At 40.9% G+C, this 20409-nt stretch overlaps 1 protein-coding gene across 1 annotated transcript in view; it reads right to left on the bottom strand.

The window, feature by feature from the left end:
* The window catches only part of igdcc3 (immunoglobulin superfamily, DCC subclass, member 3), a 54017-nt gene extending 39056 nt beyond the window's left edge, over window positions 1–14961 (bottom strand). The window contains exons 1-2 of the mRNA XM_035155767.1: window positions 14690–14961; window positions 7687–7992 (exon numbers count right to left, since the gene is read on the bottom strand). Of these exons, the coding sequence (XP_035011658.1) occupies window positions 7687–7992; window positions 14690–14756 (373 nt within the window). The 5' untranslated portion in view covers window positions 14757–14961. The remainder of the gene's footprint in view (window positions 1–7686; window positions 7993–14689) is intronic.
* Between the last annotated feature and the right edge of the window lie 5448 nt (window positions 14962–20409).

Here is a 20409-nt window from a genome sequence, read left to right as displayed (position 1 = left end):
AGCGAGAGCTAACCGAGCCTCTAGTGAAGCCTGGAATCACAGGAACACCAACGTACACGCTCAGCACAGACCCACATATTGTCCTGCCTCTATCCTTAGGAGAACCCTCTACTGAATTAATAAATCCCTGTTGCCTAACCTTCAGCTACACCTTGTTCTCATTCTGATGATGATAATGGGTAAAGTAAGATGAATGGACCAACCAAAATACCACCTCGCTCTGGAGGAGTAAAATTGGAAAACTCTTCCAAAAGGTCAAGGTGAAGTTAAGATGGTGAAAGGAATACAGGATTGCTGTGTTTATATATCACAAAGCAGCACTTTGGGACTGGTCTGCCTGGTCCAACCTTTGGCCCAGCGTCTGCTCTCTCTCCTTTCACCTTTCACCTCTATTACTTAGGAATTCCTCCTGTGAGCCTTAAAAGCAGGCAGGAGGAATTTTAGGCCCCCTTTTCATTTGTTTGTTGGAGAATAGGGAGGGTTGCCCAGAGACATCCGGAGACCAACAGGGACTTCTTTAACAGAGTCCCACACACGAGCACGGGCGCAGTCAGTTGCACGTGCAGAATCACTCACAGAATCCCTACGCGCTGACATGCAATTTCTTTAAATGATTCACTCAAACTTAAATATGACTCCACGTAATCCAAGTATGTTTTTTTCCTAACTCCACACGGCTTTGTATGACTTTATCTGAATGGGCATTATCTGGGTGATCAGTGTACACAGCTGATGAGAACAGCTGGCACAGTGGGAGGAGGCAGCGTCCCGATGACAAGGTCAAAGTTTGCTCTTGCATTTTAAGTTGTTCTGGGTAAGAACTTAATAGGTCTGTTAAATACATGAGGAGCGCCATTAAAATGAAGAATAAGATGTTTGAATTAATTAAACCATTAAAAAAAGACAGCAAGCCAGAAGGTTGATGTTTAAAGAATCTTTGCTCACTTTGTACCATAATTTATTTTAGTCTTTTTTTTTTACTTTCCCACCTTTTCATCAATCCGAATTGCACATTTCTATTTTTTGACCTGTGGAGTGTGTGGGATGTGAATGTGTCTGTTTACAGCTGCACCAGATGTGTTAACATCGTGTTTTCTACCTGCACATTTTAAAGTAGTTTACATGGCTGAATAAATATTCATAGTATAATTAAAAAGGAAATAAACAAGTACGAGTGTAACTTTTACTGTATTGCACTCTTAAAGAAGGAAATGGTAGGTCAGGTAAAGGGAGAAGACACAGATCTTCCCCAGATAGTTATACAAATTCTTGGAACTTAGGCCAAATTCTATATAAATAAAAATAAGCAGAAACTGAAAAGCAAACAAAATAATTTTGTCCATCATTTTCAAACAATATTTTAGCAGTTCTGAGAAGTGTTCTGAGAAGTGATAATCAAGTGATAATTCATACATCAATTTAACTCTAATTTAAATTAATCTAAGGCCAATAACAGCCATCATTCCATTTGGTGCTCCTCATATGGTTCAACTCTGGGTCCCTTATACTTTTCACTTTAGAAATACTACTCATATATTTCATATATTTTATTCTCCAACTAAATCCAGCTGTGATCAATTCTGTTGTTTGTTATGTTCTAACCTCTACTTTGTTTCCCTTTATGCTTCTGTGGGTTGATTATTCAACTTAAATTTGTCCTTGGTTAAAACCTAAACTTGGCCCATGTGTTTTCTGTGTATATGAAATTGGCACATAGAGTTTAATGGACCTATGGGTATCACGTGCCTAGGTTTTCTTGTCATTTGTTATTATATCACTCAAAGAAAATTAATAAATTGGACAAAAACATTTCAATCATGGAGACATGCACATGGAGGGATAAGATAAGTCCAATACTGTGTGACCATTCTTCAGTATCACTACCCTGTTTAAAGGCTTGATTTCCTAAGTGATGTTTACCCAGGCAGGTATTTTTAGAGCAGACATTCTGCTCCACCCGTAGCTCATCCCTCATATAATGAAGCAGCTCCCCTCTAATAGAGGATTGTTATAGCCCTCCTGACTGTGCTCTGTGCATGGCTGAAATCCCTTAAGCACATTTGTAACCATTGTGTTGTTGTTTTGCCACTGATTCTTGACAAACGAGGATAGAGGCAGTGCAACTGATCGTTCTGCAAAACAAGATAGGGTTCATGTCCTTTTTTTATTTCCAACCTTGCAGCATTATCAATACTGTATGAAATAAGAATAGTAATGAATGTGAAATGTAATTGATTTGTTATTAACTGTCGCGGTTTAACCTTTCTAAATTGGTTTGGAAACCTGGACATACAGTAAACTAAGACAAAATGGTAGACTATGGGAAGTATGGGATCCATTGGGGATTTTTTTACACCTTCAAGGTCAATGATGTGTCATCTTCAAAAAAATGAGATTCCGCCTCCCTTATTTTTTCCGTGGGGAGAGGGACAAACGTATGAATGTAAATATCCAGAGTTATCATTAGGGACATTTTGTATTGCTGTTTATTCAGCTTCCTGAAAAAAGAAAAAAACAAGCCACAGAGGACAAACATCATCTTGATAGACAAGACGGGGAGTGAGTCGGGGGGTGTCATCTTATTGGAGGACGACCACACGATTGGATTTTGTACCCTTGCCTTTGCTTGTATGTAACCATTAATGCTATTAGAGAGGATCTGCCGTACTTTGAACCAATCCCAGAAAGCAGGTCATTTTGCAAACAAGTAATGAAATCTCTTCACAATGCTAAATCAGCTAAAATGGAGCGAGTATAATCAAGCAATGAGATCTGAGCATTCATTCTGCAGGTGTACAGTAATAAACCAGTTTCCAGTGTAAATACAAAGCAGAGGTCAGCGAAAAAAAGAGGAGGAAAAAAAGGCTTTTCTTCCACAATCCTTCCGACAGATGGAGGGGCACTGACCACACAGCAAGGGGGAACACTGGGGTTTAACATCAGCCCAAATACCTGCCCAAAGAAAGGTAAACAGCAGACATGAGGCCATGTCCACACATGCTACGACAATGTGATGTTTTCAAGGCAAGAATATCCATGAGAGAAATGATATCAGCAAGAGGAGTACAGCAAAACAATAACATCAAGAGTCAAACACGTGGTTTCTGCATGAGCTAATTTTGATTTTGCAAGGATTGAAAGAAAACAGTAAGAGGCTTCATGTTCCAATGTCAGAAGAAGATCGAACATGGCATTTAGTTGGCTGATCTTTATGACAGGGAGATGACTTGCTTCGTGGCAAGTGAGCAGAGAAGGACAAGGGTGGGAGGGGGATGGACCGAGGGCGGGGTTTGGTCCGCAGACAAAGGAAGCTACAAGGAGATGCAGGGATGGAGCTTCAGCATTCACTCAGGCGGGAGGCCATGAAAGGGGTGGGAACAGGAAGGTCGGAGGGTGATGGAGAGCTACCGTCGACCCTGCAAGCGCACGCGCATGCACGCATACAAACACTCGCAGGTAAACTAACAGCTACCCATAAATCACTCTCACTAAGCGCTGTCTCAGGCTGAGCTGCTAGTGGCAAAGCATCCACGCAGCTTTTAAAAAGTTGCATGTTGCAACTTTGCATCTTTTGCCCCGGCTGCACATCTGACTCTGCCTGGTTGACATCACATGTCTTTACATTTACACCCCTGGGAGGAGTTAAATTCACACAAATGAGAGGTATGGGCATAAACTGAGACACTTTTACAGGCATCCTATGTCTCCTCCTATTTCATCCTTTATGGCCCCCTTGGTTCTTTTTCATTTAGGTCTCATTCAGAAGCCTAACATTATAACAACAGTGCAATTTAACATGACAATTTCAGATTTAAAGGGCTCTATATCAACAGTGAGGCAATCAATACAATTAAGTGCACATACCTGTAATAATGGAGTTATTATATGTTCATTTACTGCATTTTGTGCTATTTGTGTTTTCCTCCTCCTCATGTTTGCACTGCACAGTTTGCCTTTTCTCTGCTCACTTCATATTGTGTTTGCAAATCTTTTCGGATAGTCCCTGAGGTCAATTACAATCTCCCCATATGAATGGGCCTGGGGAAAAAAATAAATTATTTCCTAAATAAGCTTCAACTCTTTCCAATTAATTCCAGACAAACAGACAAAAGCAAGTCATTTCAATTGATCCTAACAGCTATTTTGTAACGGGGGCCTTTTGTGGTGTGTTGCCTGGTGACACGGGTGTGCTGTGGGGGAGGGGCAGGAACACTAGCTGGGTCCACTGTATCAGGCTTGTCATTCAGCCACATGATGAAAAGCTTCCTGAACCTAAGCTAATGAGGAGGTCCTAGAGAAAGTGAGGAAAGAGGGAGAGAGACGGAGAGAGAGAAAACCGACCATCAAAGAGATAACATTTTGGAGGAAAAAAGTGTTTCCTGGACCAACTGCCGATTTAGAGGGGCGATGGGGAGTCCGTCCTACACTAGCCCCCGACAGTGAGCTCACACAAATGGTTGTCAAGCAAATAAAAAGTGAAATTTATGGAGGGAGGTAGTGTGGAGGGTTCGGTGGCGGCTTTATCCACTGGGAGGGCTATAAAGAGGCTTCAGTAATCACACCACCCATTGCATCACAGTGGTACAAGTCAGGGCTCTGTTGTAAGAGGGACTATAACACAGCAAATTACCTAAAAATCACAAAGAGAGCATCGACCTCTACAAACACAGGGGACAGAAAAAGAAACAAACACTAGTCACTGAGCTTTGTAAGGAGAGCATTTCACTTGTTTTGAGCCATTTCTCTTCAAAAACTAAAAGAAAACACTTAGTCCTTAATAGCACAATGCAGAACCCTGATGGGCTTGGAGAAGAAGAAAAGGACAAGTGATTGTCCAAAGCCTTCTAAAATATAGATCCCTGATGTATTAAGCTCAAGACCTTATATTAAAGGGACAAAATACAGTTTTCCGCCACTAGGGGTCTCTCCATCAAAACAATGACATGCATTAGATTTCACCACCACTGCAGGCAGCTTTCCCTGGTTACCATTACATCAGTGTTAATTGTTCAAGAGCAAAATTATCCATAGAGATCAGCTCCTTTTCAAAACACATAAAGCATTTGATTAAATCTGGTATATAACACTGAATAAAACAGATTCACAATTTTTTCTGAAGCTGTTCAGTGGGCACAGGACATCTCGTACAAAGCCAAGCTACCACTAACCTTTTCTCTGCTTATCTTTCTAATGATCCACGTTCAATGACTCCTTCATGTGGTTGAAATTTATAGTTAAAATGACCAAGTATGTGTCTTTTAAACTATATAAAAGGCAAGTTCGACCACGTCTGAGCACTGCCACATGCACAAAGGGGATATGATGCCATTGAGAAGCGACCATAAGGAACAGACTACCTACCTTTATCACAATTACAGGTTTATCTAGGTTTTAAAATTACTTGAAACATCTGGAATAAAGTAAAAAAAATAAACTTAATATCATAGCTCGAGTTGCTTTTACACATTGTAATGCAGAGATGTTACATATGCACCTTAAAAGATCGATTATGTAACAGTCTAATAGATTGAAGCTTAAACAACAGGACAACACAAGAGGTGCCTTGATGGGTAATGGGCAAAGATGGGTAAGAGGGTGACAATATACAGGGAGACATTTTTATCTTTCGAGGCGCTTTGGACCTTTCAAGTCTCTGGAGGATTTTTCCCACAGTGATGGTTTCTTGCTTCTTGCTGCCTTGATAAAACTACACTCCATTAAGGAGTTGAGAGCCATTACTCATGCAACGCCTTGCCAAAAGACTGTTTAACAGACCCCAAAAGGTCAGATGTCAGGGGTCAGAATGTGACTTTCTGTAATCCTTCAGCCCCCCCCCCCGACTAATCAATACAAGTCAAAAGGAAAAGCTGGGAAGGTCTGCAGGAGAGCAAAGCCCAGAACAGAATAATTGCGCTTTGCTAGTGGTCAAAGTCAGGTTCATTCATTAAATCCATATTCAATTTCTCTTAGACAGATGGACGATTGCTCTGCACTTGCATAATTCTTTAATTCTCAAATGGTACTCATCTCTTGAATTTATAAAATGCTGAATATGATATATAATTTATAATTTGACATTACACTGTAACACATTGAAATTATGTGATTATTAATTTACAACCATTTAAACAAATTTCAACAACTGTCTGGTAATCAAACTGATTATCATTCTGATTCAGAATTTTTGATTACAGAATTCACAATGCCAGATGATAAAGTGAATAACATGTAAATGCCACCACATATGAAAGCTTTAAATAACTAATAACCATACAATGCTGCAGTAAATATCACCTGGTTCATTCTATTGCTTTCTCCGTGCATCCTGTTTGGGGATTTATGATAAACCTTGTTTTCATTAATCTATGGATTTTCCTCATGCTCTTTTTCCACTTTAGCAAAATGATTGTGAGAAATATAAAAAAAAACGGGGCGGCCATGTTGCTGACATTTCAGAATAGAAAAAGAAGCGGTAAAAATTGCAGCTCCAACGTGACCTTTGAAAAGAATAACTCCATGTCGAGGCCTTAAAAGGTTGGATGTGTTTGACAGCGCTGGGCACTGAGATGAAGTGACTTGTGCCTTCAGCCAGTGAGACGACCGTGCTTACTGCCCCCCCCCCCATCCCACTGAGGGGAAAAGCTGTATTGGTCACAACAGCACAGCAGTGCGCTGTCTACACATAGCCCAGGAATCAACAGGCTTCCGTGAGCCTTTGTCCATCTCTGTGTTAAAGTATATACATAACAGAGGCTTTAAAAAGTCATAACTCAGCACAGTGTGGAACGGTACAGTGTCACCGAAGTCCCTGTTGCATCACCTCAGCGTGTCCACTGAGGAATGTGCAACATGCAATGCCTGGATACCTTGGATTGAAAGTAAGTTGAGACGTGCACTTTAAGTGTGTGAGAGAGATGAGACGGGAGGAAAAGTCTCACTATGATATGATAAAACTGTTGTAAATAAACCACAGCAAAAATGATGGGAACTTTAGAACTTCTGATCTGACTTCAAATAAGAGATTGGGTGCTCAAGCCAGACAAAATTGATCTTGATGCCTTAAACACGGAGCGGGCTGCTGGGTTGCTTCAAGCTTATTACACTAACACACAAGGCAGCATGGAGACTCCCAGCATGAGCGCTTGTTAATGCTAAACTCAAAGGCTAGCATTTCTAAGCAGGACTGTAGATGAGCATCAGAAAGTTCTTTAAACTCAAAGAAAGATATTAAAATATTCAAATGACTCCACACATATATTAATCACATTTACATGCACAGCGATACCCCGACGGACTGGAACGAGATTACTTAAGGCGATATTTCAATTACCCTGTTCACATTTGTGGAGGATAAAGATTAATCAAAAAAATAAATGTATTGAATGTATCATGATTTCTTGACATAAGGTAAAACACAATCTGGCCCAGACAAATGAATATGTTGGTATTTCAAGATAAGGTCATTAAGGGTGATAAAGTCAAAATCGAAAGATAACATCTAATAACGGTAAAAATAAAAAGGGCATAACCATGGCAACCATGTTAGTGGGGATACAGTATAGGGTGATTAACTAAACTTGAAAAGAATGTACTTATATGAACCCAATTAGGTTTACAGTGAGGACATGTGAACAGAAACCTTCTCAGAAAAGAAAACACAAACCAAAGACCAAAGAAGAGACTTACTGGCTGCCTGAACTCGGGCCTTGCGGCTCACCACCAGCCCAAAAGAATTCTGGGCCATGCACTCGTAGTCGCCCTCGTCAGATGAGCCGTCAGACTTGGTCTTCTGGAAGTGGCCGATCAGGAGTGAGCCGTTGATGAAGGTGGTGTGATGCCGGTCCTGAGTTAGAAGAAGGCCGTTGTGCCTCCACTGTGTCGTAATTGGGGGGATGCCGTCCACCTGGCAGTGGAGCATGAGGGGCTGCTCCTGTACTGCGATGATGTCGCTGGGCTCCAGCGTGAAGGAGAGCTCCGCTTCGCACATCACACCTGAGGACACACACACACACACACATGAATGTTCAGTCTGGATCAAACAAACCCTTCAACATACATTTTTCACTTGTATTTCCCCTTAAGTAGCTTTAAGAATGTTGAAATATTTACATTCCCATGTCTGAAGTATGCGTTTGTTCCACCTTTTAATCGAATCGCTGTAAATAATGACAACACTGAGAGAAATACTCCAACACAAGCCATTACAGAGCATCATCCCATAACTGATTCATATTCTTGCACTTGACCAACTTTCTCTATCAGCAATGAACACACTTTTTGAATCAATTAACATTATTTAAGGAACTTGCAATAAATAAATACAAATCTGGATGTCTTCTGCATTATTAGATATACAATTTGCACTACTAAATCTAAAACTTTGTTATTTTCTATCGTATTTTGTGGGATTGAACAAGAACAGCATTAATATGTAATCTCTGACACACCAGGGGGCCACTGCTTGTTAATAAAAAACGAACTCAAGGTCCGCTTACTGGCTTTTTCATCTCCTTTTCTCAGCAGATGGAATTTATTAAGTTTATGTGGCCAAACTATAAAGCTCCAGAAAAAACAAATCCAGTGAAGTTGACTTCTTCCTGAAATAAAGCAGCTGTATATAGAGGTAACCATGTGGCTTGGTGAGTAAGGTGTTGAACTGTAACATGGATGCGAACCTCTGTTGACCCTCTCTCTATCTCTCCATCATTTTATGTCATCTCTCCCCACTGTCACATTGCAATAACCAAGCTATGCTAAGAAAAAAAAACTAGGCTCATTCTTCACTAAAAAAGTTAATGCAAACTGTGGCTATATCACACTCTGACTCTAAAACCAGAGCGGCAACCATGAGCCCTGTCCATTCAAACATGTACATTTACATTAACTATGATTGTGTCACTCTCTTTTTCATAACAGTTCCTAATTCCTTTTTATTTTCACTATAAGACAGTTTTAAAGTTTGTGGACCCTTTTACTAAATCTACCTGCACCTTTATTTACATGTAGATGGCTGAGTGAAGGTATGTATGAGCACAAGAGTTTGCAAATGCAGCGGCATGACCAACTCAATTCTAAATTCAATGCAAATAGGAGAAAATGACTTATGTGATCTATCATATCATAAACATATTGTTCAATTCATATATCCTGGTAATATTCACTGAGGCTCATTCCTTTTCTCTTAGTTTTTATGACCATCCAGGGTCAAAAGGGAATGTGACAGGTAATACTTTTCATATGAACCCTGATACCTGAACAAACAGAAATGACTGCTCCGAATGTCACGTCACTGAAAGCAGCACACCAGGCCTCACAGCTCATGAATCAAAAACCCTTGACTGAGCTCCCTCCAGGCTACAGTCAAGGGGGGAATTCAATGGAGCCTATAGATTGAATGTATCCAGAGTATGTGTTAGCTTGTACTAAAAACACACACACACACACACACACACACACACACACACACACACACACACACACACACACACACACACACACACACACACACACAGCCTTGTATATGCTCTACCTTTGAACCAGTGGCAGCAACTTTGTCACTGTGATCACTGTGCTCGCCTTTCCCTTTTCACCCGCCAACACAAAGCGATGACACTGTGACTCGAAGCTCCATCAGTTATACTTTTATTATTGTAGTGATGCTTTTCATTTGATAATGTGGAGAAGAGATCTGATTTTCTGTATTTGTGGTTTCTGAGGGTAAAGAGGGGGAAGTGGCAGAACAATAAATAAAGGATGTAAACAGCCTGACCTGACTTGGTACTATAAAAGAGGAGCTTAGCGGGCTCTCTTGATATCATGTTTCAGCCGCTGATGGACTAAGCACTACCAGTCTCTGCCCCGGGCCCTGGAATCTGGGGGGAGGGGGGCTAGTGGGGCGGGCAGTGAGGGGGGCAAAGCACAAGGGTCAAAACAGAGAACCTTTGGCTATGTCCCTCAAATTCCAACCAGAAAGAAGTGCCGCCCCTTAGGTGCAGACAAGGAATTTACTGACACCCTCCCTCATGAAGATCACATATTGAGTATAATGCAAAGAAACATTTCCTCTCTCTCTCCTCTTCTTGCTCTGTATCCTTTTTTATGTGCCCCCCACCCTCCCTCCCTTTTTTCACTCAACAAGCACGGTAAGTAAAATGGCCATGGGACCAAAGAGACATCAGTGCTACCACTTGTGAAAAACAAGGGGGTGGCGGTGGAGAAATATTTAACCCTTAGCTGGCAGGGAGTGATCCTGCCGCCTGGGCTGGCTGCTGTTGTCCAAACTGATGCTGGCCACAGAGCTGCATTTCATTTGGTGCAAGAGAGATCACGTTTTCACACAGGAAGCGGCCAGTGGAGAAAAAAACATGGCACACAAAGAGCCCACAGCCCCCGGCCAGCCTTCATGTTTTCATCAACACATGGTGAAGTAACTATTACAAGTGCTTCTGGACAAATGTGACAACGTAAAGGACATCCAATTATTTTACATTCAACCTTTCTTTGTGCAGAGAGACTGAAATATATCAGAGGCTTTTTATTTTCAGCTGTCAAATCAAATTTGTCCGTGTTATCAAGCCTCGCAGCAAACAGCAGAATGTCACCTCAGTGTTCAATGTCATTAATTTGGAGTTGATTGATGCTGTATATGGCTCTTTGTGATTTCAGTTTCTTCCATTAGCAGAGACAATGTGAAAGTTCTTCGGCTGCAGCGTTCCTATCAGGAATAAAGCACGTTGCCAGAGTGACTGGGTAATTCAATTCTCAGCTCTGGGAGAGCAGAGAAGGTTAAAAACAAGAAAGGTCAGGGGAAATTATTTTGAGCACAACAGTGAATCATAACAGATCCACAGAGACAAAGGAGATAAGGGGACAACAGACACAGAGGGGTCGATCACTGGATTTTGCACTTTATGTGGTTTGGGTTAAGGTCATCTGTGAATGCTGAGCATCCAGAGGGTGTGAAGAGGGAGAGGACGACGTGCACAGCTGTAAAAAAAAAAAAGCGGTGGTCAGTCCACAGAAACACGTGTGCGCAGACATGAATCTATACGGGCGTGGATTTCATGGGTAGATAAGGAGACAGACAGACATCCTAATGCTCTTTCCACGCAGGGGAAAGAAACACCAGCATGTGGGATTACCGTGTGAGACCAGAGACAAGTGTTGGCTAAGTGTGGCTCATGGCCTGGCTTACTATTGACAGATAAGTGTGGTTAGCTGGCACAAAGGTTTACTGCTGCAACAGTAAAGAGAGGATCACACACCAGCTTCTGACAGACTGATATAGTTAGCAGACACAAGAGGAGTGAGCTCAGGACACAGCGCAGGTTTCTTACAGGAAGAAGTGTGGCGATAAAATAGGTTAGTGACATAACTGCTGCGCATCATATCTATTGTAATCCAGTGATAACACTGCTGTGTTATCGTTTAGATTTGGTAAAGCCCAGGGCTGCAGGAAACTATTTTTATAATCGATTTGCCAAGTAAGTTGTTTTCACCCCAGTCCTTTAGTTGGTTGATTGATTTGTATGTTTGTTTGTTTGTGAGCACAATTACACACACAAAAAATCTATGGATATCCACAAAACTTGGTGGAAGGAGGGTATGGGTCATGGAAGAACCCATTCGATTTTGGTGTGGATCCGCATTAGTAAACTGATCCAGGAATATTTTTTCATTGCGAGATAGGGCGTTTTTCACACATTTTCACTGATTTCCCAGTATGAATAATTCATGGTTTTGATGAAAACAATCAGGCATATTCAGAAAACTGACATCTGTGAGCGTGTAAATTTAGCTTGATTTAATTTAAGGGAACTGTTGGGCTTTGGCAGAAAATATGTGCTCTGTAGAATGCCATATAATTGTTTAGTTTGTGAAACAGTAAAAACAGTGAATCACAGTAAACTAGAGAACAAGGTGCCATCATCAAATGTCTTGTTTTCATTGACAATTCTGAAAATACAGTATTCAATTTTCTACAATCAGCTGTGAATAAAACCAAGGAAAGCAGCTAATTCAGATGTTTGGTGCTTTTGCTTGAAAAAGACTTAAATAATCCTTCAATCAACTGCAGCTTTGGTATTGTCTTTTAAATACTACATAAAGTATCATATAACATAGTTAAAGGAGCAGTAAAGAGTGATGAAATAAGAGTAGAACTAAATTACTTTCTCTCTTTCACTCTCTAAGTATCTGTTGCAGCTCTGTGGCCATACTCTACATTCTTGCTCACCATAACAATCAATGCAACATATTGTAAATGTACCAACTAAATCTGCTCTGACAGGCTGCTGCGGCATCAAGTTAGCCGTGTTTGAAATGTAGAATAATGTTTTGTGTGCCGGACAAGGATTTCGGATTGATCCTGTTAACTGCACTGAGCTGCAGAGAGAAAGCTGAAGCAGCATTTCCACTCTGAAAAAGTGAATGCTCGCCACCTGTGTTCCACATGAGGGCTGAGTATTAAATAAACATTTTATAGACTTAAAGGTGTTTTTTCAGCATGTATAGCTAATGGTTATATACTTATATTGATATAAAGTGATGATTGAAACCGCTTCGGTATAAATGGCCTATTTAAATGTCCAGAGAACAGCTCAATTTCTTTCCTGTAAAGCCTTGTGGCTAAAGGACACATCTATTACACTTCCAGGGGGGATGCATGCAGCATTGATACTTGTATTTCCTCCTATATTGGATTCTGCTTGATAATTTAAGAATCAATACTCTTCTTCTTCTTCTTCTAGTTACCTTTGATACTCATGGGCATGTTGTTTCGAGCATTCTGCTAATCACCTGTTGTAATGGCAGCAGCCTCGGTAATGATTATACAGAAATTACTGTAACACGGGCAACAGCGAAATGCACCAGAAGAATGCTGAGAAACAGTCCACATGCTGGCATGATAGTAGATGTAGAGGGCAGCTGTTGCACAGTTCACCTCCCCTGAATCTTCTCACTGCCTGTACTGTACATCGCTATTCATCTGTATAATCTTTCTGTAACCATTCTAATCCTACTCAGGATAAACCAAACATATTGTGATAGTTGATTAAAATAATAATATGCAGGAACATATTATGATGAAGTTTCAGTATTTTCCTCTTACATTCTTTGATTTAACCCTGATAGTCCTTTTTTCTGAAACTTTAAAGACAAAAGTGAACTCAGTGAATCTATGCAAAGACTCTGATAAACCAAGACTTTCTTCTGATGAGATCTGAGAGATCTGACAGAGTTTGAACCCTTCAGTCCATACGAGATCCAATGCTGATATTTGTATTAATGCTTCTGTCGCTCGTATTAACTCTGCTTAAAATGTCATCAAAAAAGACCCTTTTATCTAAACTGAATCTAATCTCTGAGGCAGACCCGCACTTGAAAGAGCTTCATTTCTTTCATGTCATGGGTAGATTGGAGTTACAACCATCACAGCCGAGTTTCTGAAGTTTTTGTTCCCGCTCCTCTGGCTGAAAATGTTATGAACCACTATGTACTGGCCTTTATGATTCCAGTAAGGGCCTTTGTGGGTCCCTGTGTGGTATGCTTTGCAAATACTCAATACTCTCTCCTGCCTTTGAATTAAGGGGCCTCTCATAGAAACAGAGAAACTGTCTATCATAGGGAACAATGGGTAGAAAAGGGAAATTTGAAAGGAAGGAGAGGGACAGTCTTGACATTTAATCTGTACAAATATTCTCCCCAGCAGGCAATCACTATACAATCTATCCTTGGAGCAATAACCACTGTCATTTCACCCTGCCACAGGGTGGTGTGCTGTAAGGACTGACCAGCCAAGAACTCCATCACCTTTAAAAGCCCCCTGATATGAAATGAAACTACTCAAGAGTTGGCCCGAGGAGCTGGAGTCACACAACTGGATATGAACTGTGGATTTGAATTCAACAGCATGCAAACCTGCATCTAAATAAAGTTTTGTGAGCATTAAAATCACTCTATTGGACCTAATTCCCGTTTTGTTGGTGACATGAAGACCATGTGGAAAAAACGCATGTCATAAGTTTCTCTAGTTGTGCATCCATGCTGCTGCTGGGACACCTGATTAAAAAAGGCAGCCATGAGGAGAGCTAGAAAAAACCCTTCTGATAAGAGACACCACAGCTGGAGAGCAACTTCTAACTCCTGCAGCACTCAAAATGTGACTTAGGCTACTAAGTGCATCAATGGGACACGTTTCAATAGATGATCCTTTCAAAAAAAATACCCAATGAAAACAACCCAGAGACTCTGCTGACTGCATTGCACGAGGCGACCGTGTATTCCCACGGTGCTGCCGGGACATCAAGCACCATCTAAATGTGCAGGTATGGTGCAGATGGAGCTACTGGGCTGCAAGCTCCACTGAATGCATCAACAAAACTTTAAAACACACTCAGAACGAGCGCCCCAGTGAGATACGCGTACAAATCCCGCAGTGCACCAAGCTCCAGCGCAACACTGACATTTACTACCAACAAATACTAACAGACTCCGGAGAGCGGCCAAGTTCAGAGTCACCGGTCAGTGCTGCGCTCATCGCCGCATGCAACGTGCACCAGACTCCCGGAGCCTCCGCGGGCTGACAGCGGCTGTTCCGTTACACACAAAACCATCACACCCTGCGACCGGGACCCGCCTCCACTATCTCTCCCCCCCCCCCACCCGGTAATAAGGTAGAGCCACTTACCGATTAAAGAATTCAGGAGTATTCCCAAAAAGCACAGGACAAGGCGGCGGCGCCTTGTGGATGCCATTTAAAGACTTCAAAATAGATCCCAGCACTCCAGGAAACAAAGTGAGGTGAACGCACACGAGGGTTTTCAAACAACAGAGATATCCAGCTCCAGCTTCTGCATGTTCCGACCTACAGGGCGACACTTTGGTGGCTCACTGGGGTCCAACGAGCTCTCGCCATTTTAACCATCTATCAGGAATCTGTCAGCATCCAGCTCTCCTCTCTCTTTCCCTCTCCTCCTCCTCCCTCACTCACCCTGCTGTATCCTAAAGACCCCCTTTCTCCACTCTCTCTCTCTCTCTCTCTCCCTCTCTCTCTCTCTCTCTCTCCCTCTCTCCCCCTCTCTCTCTCTCACACACACACACACACACACACACACACACACACACACACACACACACACACACACACACACACACACACCCACACACACACACACACACACACACACACACACACGCTGAATCTGCTCTCGGAACAAAAGAGCCGACGGCTGACTGCTTCCCTCCCAACAGCATGAGAAACCTGCAAGAGCTGCAGGATTTTTACATGTCAATACAATAACAACAATACTTCTACACATACAGACTTATAGATTATAGGCTATAGGGTTAATAATAATACAAACAATACATAAAAGTGATGTCAGTGGTCAGCCATAATAACAGAACTATGATGTAATAATAATAATAATAATGCTACAGCCAATTAATAATGTTTCTGACGATATTCTTCATTCTAACAATATCCTCTGTATTTCTGGGAAACTCTTCTGTGAAACAAATCTTCCTTCTGTCATTTGCTGCACATGTGTAAACAAAATAAAGCCCGTGATGAAACAAATGACGACAAACCAGCAAACCTAAAAACCACTTCAGACCAACACGTGACAGGTGTCAGTGTGAGCACAAATAAATAAATAGGTTAATAATAAAAACAGGCGTGTTTGGCGTCCTGAGGGTCCGTGCACGGTGGATGTGTTTTATTTAAAGCTGAAGGTTCAGCACAAGTGAACCTGATGTGATGAATAAACAACGAGGACCTCTAACACTCAATTACAACAAAGGAGCCGCTGTTGAGCTGTACCCGAGCGCCCCCTAGCGGAGACAACGCAGTCACTGTCTGGGTCCCATGAATCAGGTGGTGTGTACTAGTGGATGGACTCTAAACAAAACTTGACAATTTCACTTTCTAAAATGCTTCTCGCTCTGTATTCAGGCTACATCAAGAAAAGTGATTTAATGATCATCTAATCAGCCCATTATTTTGTTGATTTCACATTTTTTACTTACATACTGTAAGAATACCCTCATCAGTTTCCAAACGTCCACGGTGACATCTTCCATATTTGATTTGTGTGACCAAAGAGTCAAAACTCCAAATATATTCACTGTACAGTCTGAGGACGGTAACAATAACAACAACAACAGCATGGGATGATACAAAATGTAACGTTGCTGTAATTTAAAGCTACTGTTGTCAATGTAAGTGGATGGTGGACAAAGTTGAAATATGGATGTGTAACATTTATATTTTCAACTGCAAAGAGATGCAATATTTCACACGTTATATGATAAATAAACAAGATCCCTATAACAAAGCTGTACAAAACTATACTCTGGGTCCCCCTACTGGATCAAACAAGCGCTTCAGCTCCCCCACCAACCATACATTTAATTGTACAGTATCCAGTCAGGTCAAATTACCAGGATAACCTGCATAATAGTGATAGAGAATATTGTGCTTCTGAACCAAGAGGGAGCATGTGAAGTGAGATTAATAACGAACCTTGAGGGAGATCACATTTGATAGAAGTTCCCCTTTTTAGAAGGGTTCTGTTTCTCAGACATGAGACTGAGTACTGGACCCTTTAAAACAAACATCCACCACACATATTTAAGAAAAATGTCATTGTCAATTGTGTCAAAGTCCACCAACAAAGAGAAGTCAGTGTGTATCTCCAACAGAGCTGACTCACTACTGTTCTGAGCTCTGGAAATGGGCCGGAGTTATTAAAGATGTTGAAATAAGTCAAGTAGGAGGAGACCTGGGAGAAAAGGTTTTCTAAAGTCTTGGAAATAGATGGTGACTTGGAGATAGGCCTGCAACTGAGGTCACTTGAATCGAAGCAAAGTTCTGTTCTGTTCTGTTGTCTATTAATCGTGGTCAGATTAAGGGGATAGATTTGACTGATGGTGACATTTGATGGACAAAAGGTGGGATTCTTATGTTAGAACCACGTCTGTCAGGAGGGAGGGCGAAATGTCAGAGGCAACCGACTGGCTGAAGTGTATCAGAGGGATCAGAGTCAGGGGCTGTGTTTGTCGGTCAGTTTTACAGATAAAGAAATCCAGACACAAGAGATTGTGATCGTGTTGGTCTCTTTGTGTGTGTGTTTGCAGAGCATTTGCCTTTTTGGTAGAGCTGTAAACATGGACTGTTATTAAAATGTCCCCTCAGGAAGCAGGTGTATAAGCGTCCCTCGCTCCTCCCTGTTCTACCTTCTCATCCAAATATGGTTATTTCTGGGGTTTCTTTTAAACGGCGACTCCCCAAAATGCTAAACTAGAGGCTTCACACGACACTTTATAAACCAATGGATGACGTCAAGATGAGGTTGCCACTAAATAGTAAGTATTTGCAGTTTATTGTTAAATTCGCGATGTTCTTATATAATTGGCTACAGTTTTGTCTACTTGTGTGTGTTTTCTTAAATTGCAGTAATTTAATACTTCCATAAATCCAATGATGTCACACCTCGACCACAAAACTCTGAAAAATATACCAAGTTACACAAAGTTCCCTGCTAGCTAACATACCAACAAGTTGTGTTCAACACGTAAAGCATTAAATTATAGATACGGCATTTTGTTTGTATGGTCAAATGCTCGAATATTAGCACACAGGGCTTTACAATACACACACAAGTATAAAAACAGCTAGCATTGTAACACTGTTAGCTTTCTTGCGTGTTAGCATGCTAGCGCTAGCCAGAACTAGCCGGCCACTCATGGCTGTTCTTCAAACACACAAGCTGCTGCGATAGAAACGTGACGTGTCTGACCTGATGTTTGGTGAAAGGTCAGTGGACACGTCAGTGATTCTCAGTCATTCTCAGGTGTCATGTCTGTACCTATGGTCTGTAATGATGTCACAGGTAAACAACAGAGAGATGTCTCACTCTGCCTTAAAGTAACGGACTAGAACTGCGGACCTAACAGAGGTCACAAGAAAAGATCAGTAATTTCTAAAGATCACTGGCAGAAGTGGAAAGTTGGCTACTCTACTTTTCAAAGTACACTGTTTGTTTGATGCAACCTCTCCTATAAAACTAGAGGTTAATTGTGCTTTTTACATTGCTACATTTCTTTTGGGTCCATTACTAGTTCTTCCTTGTAAAAACTCTGCTTACATTCCTGTGTTTCAAGTAAACCTTGCTTGGGTTGCAACTGGGTCTCCAGGTTAATATTATTTTTATGATTGATCATTGTGATGATTATTTTCTGGATGAATCGTCAAAAGGGCCAACGGGAAATCTTTAAATGTCAGGTTCTGTTTGATCAGGAGTCTAATCCCCAAAGAATTATGTTTACTTTGTTATTTACAAAAACTGCTGCAAATGTTTTTAATTCAAAAAGAGACCAAAAATATTTGATCAACAAAATAGGTGCAGATGAAATAAGTCCCAAAAAATGTACAGAAATTTGAATTAATTAAATTATTTTCTTTTCCTCCTGTCGCATTAAACATTTATTTGGGAGTGTACTTTGATTGGGAGCGTACTGAAGTACCTAAATGTGTATAAAATAGTGTAACTGTGTTCACCTTATAGACTGATGCATTAGTTTAAACATTATAATGATGTCTTAGGCTACATGATAATACAATAAATCTGTCATAGGATCTGTCTTTGTGGAAAGTCATTTTATTCTTTGTACATGTGCCTCTGTACTTCACTTGGTCTAAACGTTGTGATTTGCACTGTTCTCCTGGTAATTCTGGTTGAGTGAAGAATCTGAGTACACCCCCGACAATGACACTAGAATATAATAGGGTGGTTTTACATGTTTTTGGAAATATTCTTCACTACTGGATTATTATTCGGGGAGTTAGGGTTTTGTAGCCGGGGCCTCCATTAAGTCATTAAGAGAGCTTCAGTATCAGCTGGAAACTGCAGGTGTTTTTGGTTGGGGACAGTTTACACCAATTAAGGCCGTCGTTGGTATTTGTTTAATCTGCTGAGTGGAGCATTGCAATCCAGAGAGGCCAGCCTCCCCATTAACCTCTGCTATTGGTGCAGTTTGGTTTGTAAGTAGTTGAGCTGGTCTGTGAATTCCCACAGCTGCTCTGAGAGAGACTGTGCTGACAAGGATTGTGGGGATTGTGTAGTGTTGAGAGTGGTATGTGATTATAAATATTTTAACAGTTGCAGTGTAATGGAATTGAAACAAGATGGACAACAATGCGAGTGTGGAATCTTAGCATGCCCTTGCTACGATCTTTGAAGCTTTAAAGTGTTCATTGATCCACCTCTGAGGCTGCAGTTTATTAGTATACATGTATACACTCTGAGGCCCATGCATCCAACACCATTTACACAGGCCTGAACCGCTGCATTAATATTTAATAAATCAATGACTCCAAGGCTTTATTCATCAGCTTCAAGCCAATAATAAGAGCAACTTCGGGGTTACCAGGTTGTGAAAAACCCAGTTACCATGTTTCCTGCTGATGGGTCATTATAGTCAGTCATGTCATGCAGATACATGCCATTAATAATGGCTGATAAACTATTAATGCCACTGTTATACATGCTGATAAAGTCATTAATAAAGAATCATTCCTTTTTTTAACAAGCCACTACTGTCATTACATTACATTTCATTTAGCTGACGCTTTTATCCAATGTCATCTGCATGATATTATAGTATAAATATTAAATTGACTTTGAGAGTTTTTACAATAATCTGTCAAGCCTGCAGTAACTAGAGGGTTATAGTACACATGATCTATTAAAGGCTCTATGAACTAATACATGTGCAAAAAGAGAATTTGCATTCTAGCTACTAATGTGCACCATAGTTGTCAAAGAGACAGGCCCAATCCTACTGTTCTGTGTTCTAAGGTCTTTAGGGCCTTGGTAGAGGAAAGCACTCTCAAGAGGTTTGCATACTGTTGCAAAGGGCTGATATACAGTAGAGATACTGCTATTCAAACAGTCTGTATTTAAATATAACTATGATACAAAAAGTATTTTTAGTGAACAGGGAATTGAGAGCGAGAGAGAGAGAGAGAGAGAGAGAGAGAGAGAGAGAGAGAGAGAGAGAGAGAGAGAGAGAGATCAATTAGAAATATATTGGCAAATATTTTGATAGTTCATAGATTTTTTTTCAATTTATTTCTTTGAGTACATGCGATATTGCAATATTATAAATGGCCACGAGGTGTCGTCGTCGTATTGACGACTTTAGACTTAGTGTTTATGTTTGACTTATTTTTGAAAGGTCGTGAAGGTAGACTAACACAGTCAGGCTGCTTTTTGATCACATTGACATAACATAGAAAAACATTATTTCGAAACAGGTCATAGTTTAAAAAACGATTCCTCTCTCCCCCTCTCTCACACATCTCTCTCTCTCTCCCTTCCTCCTCCTCTTCTTCATCAATTTGCC

Source organism: Hippoglossus stenolepis, chromosome 1 (genome assembly GCF_022539355.2).
Source record: "Hippoglossus stenolepis isolate QCI-W04-F060 chromosome 1, HSTE1.2, whole genome shotgun sequence".
Taxonomy (NCBI): domain Eukaryota; kingdom Metazoa; phylum Chordata; class Actinopteri; order Pleuronectiformes; family Pleuronectidae; genus Hippoglossus; species Hippoglossus stenolepis.
This window is presented reverse-complemented; position numbering and strand designations above follow the sequence as displayed.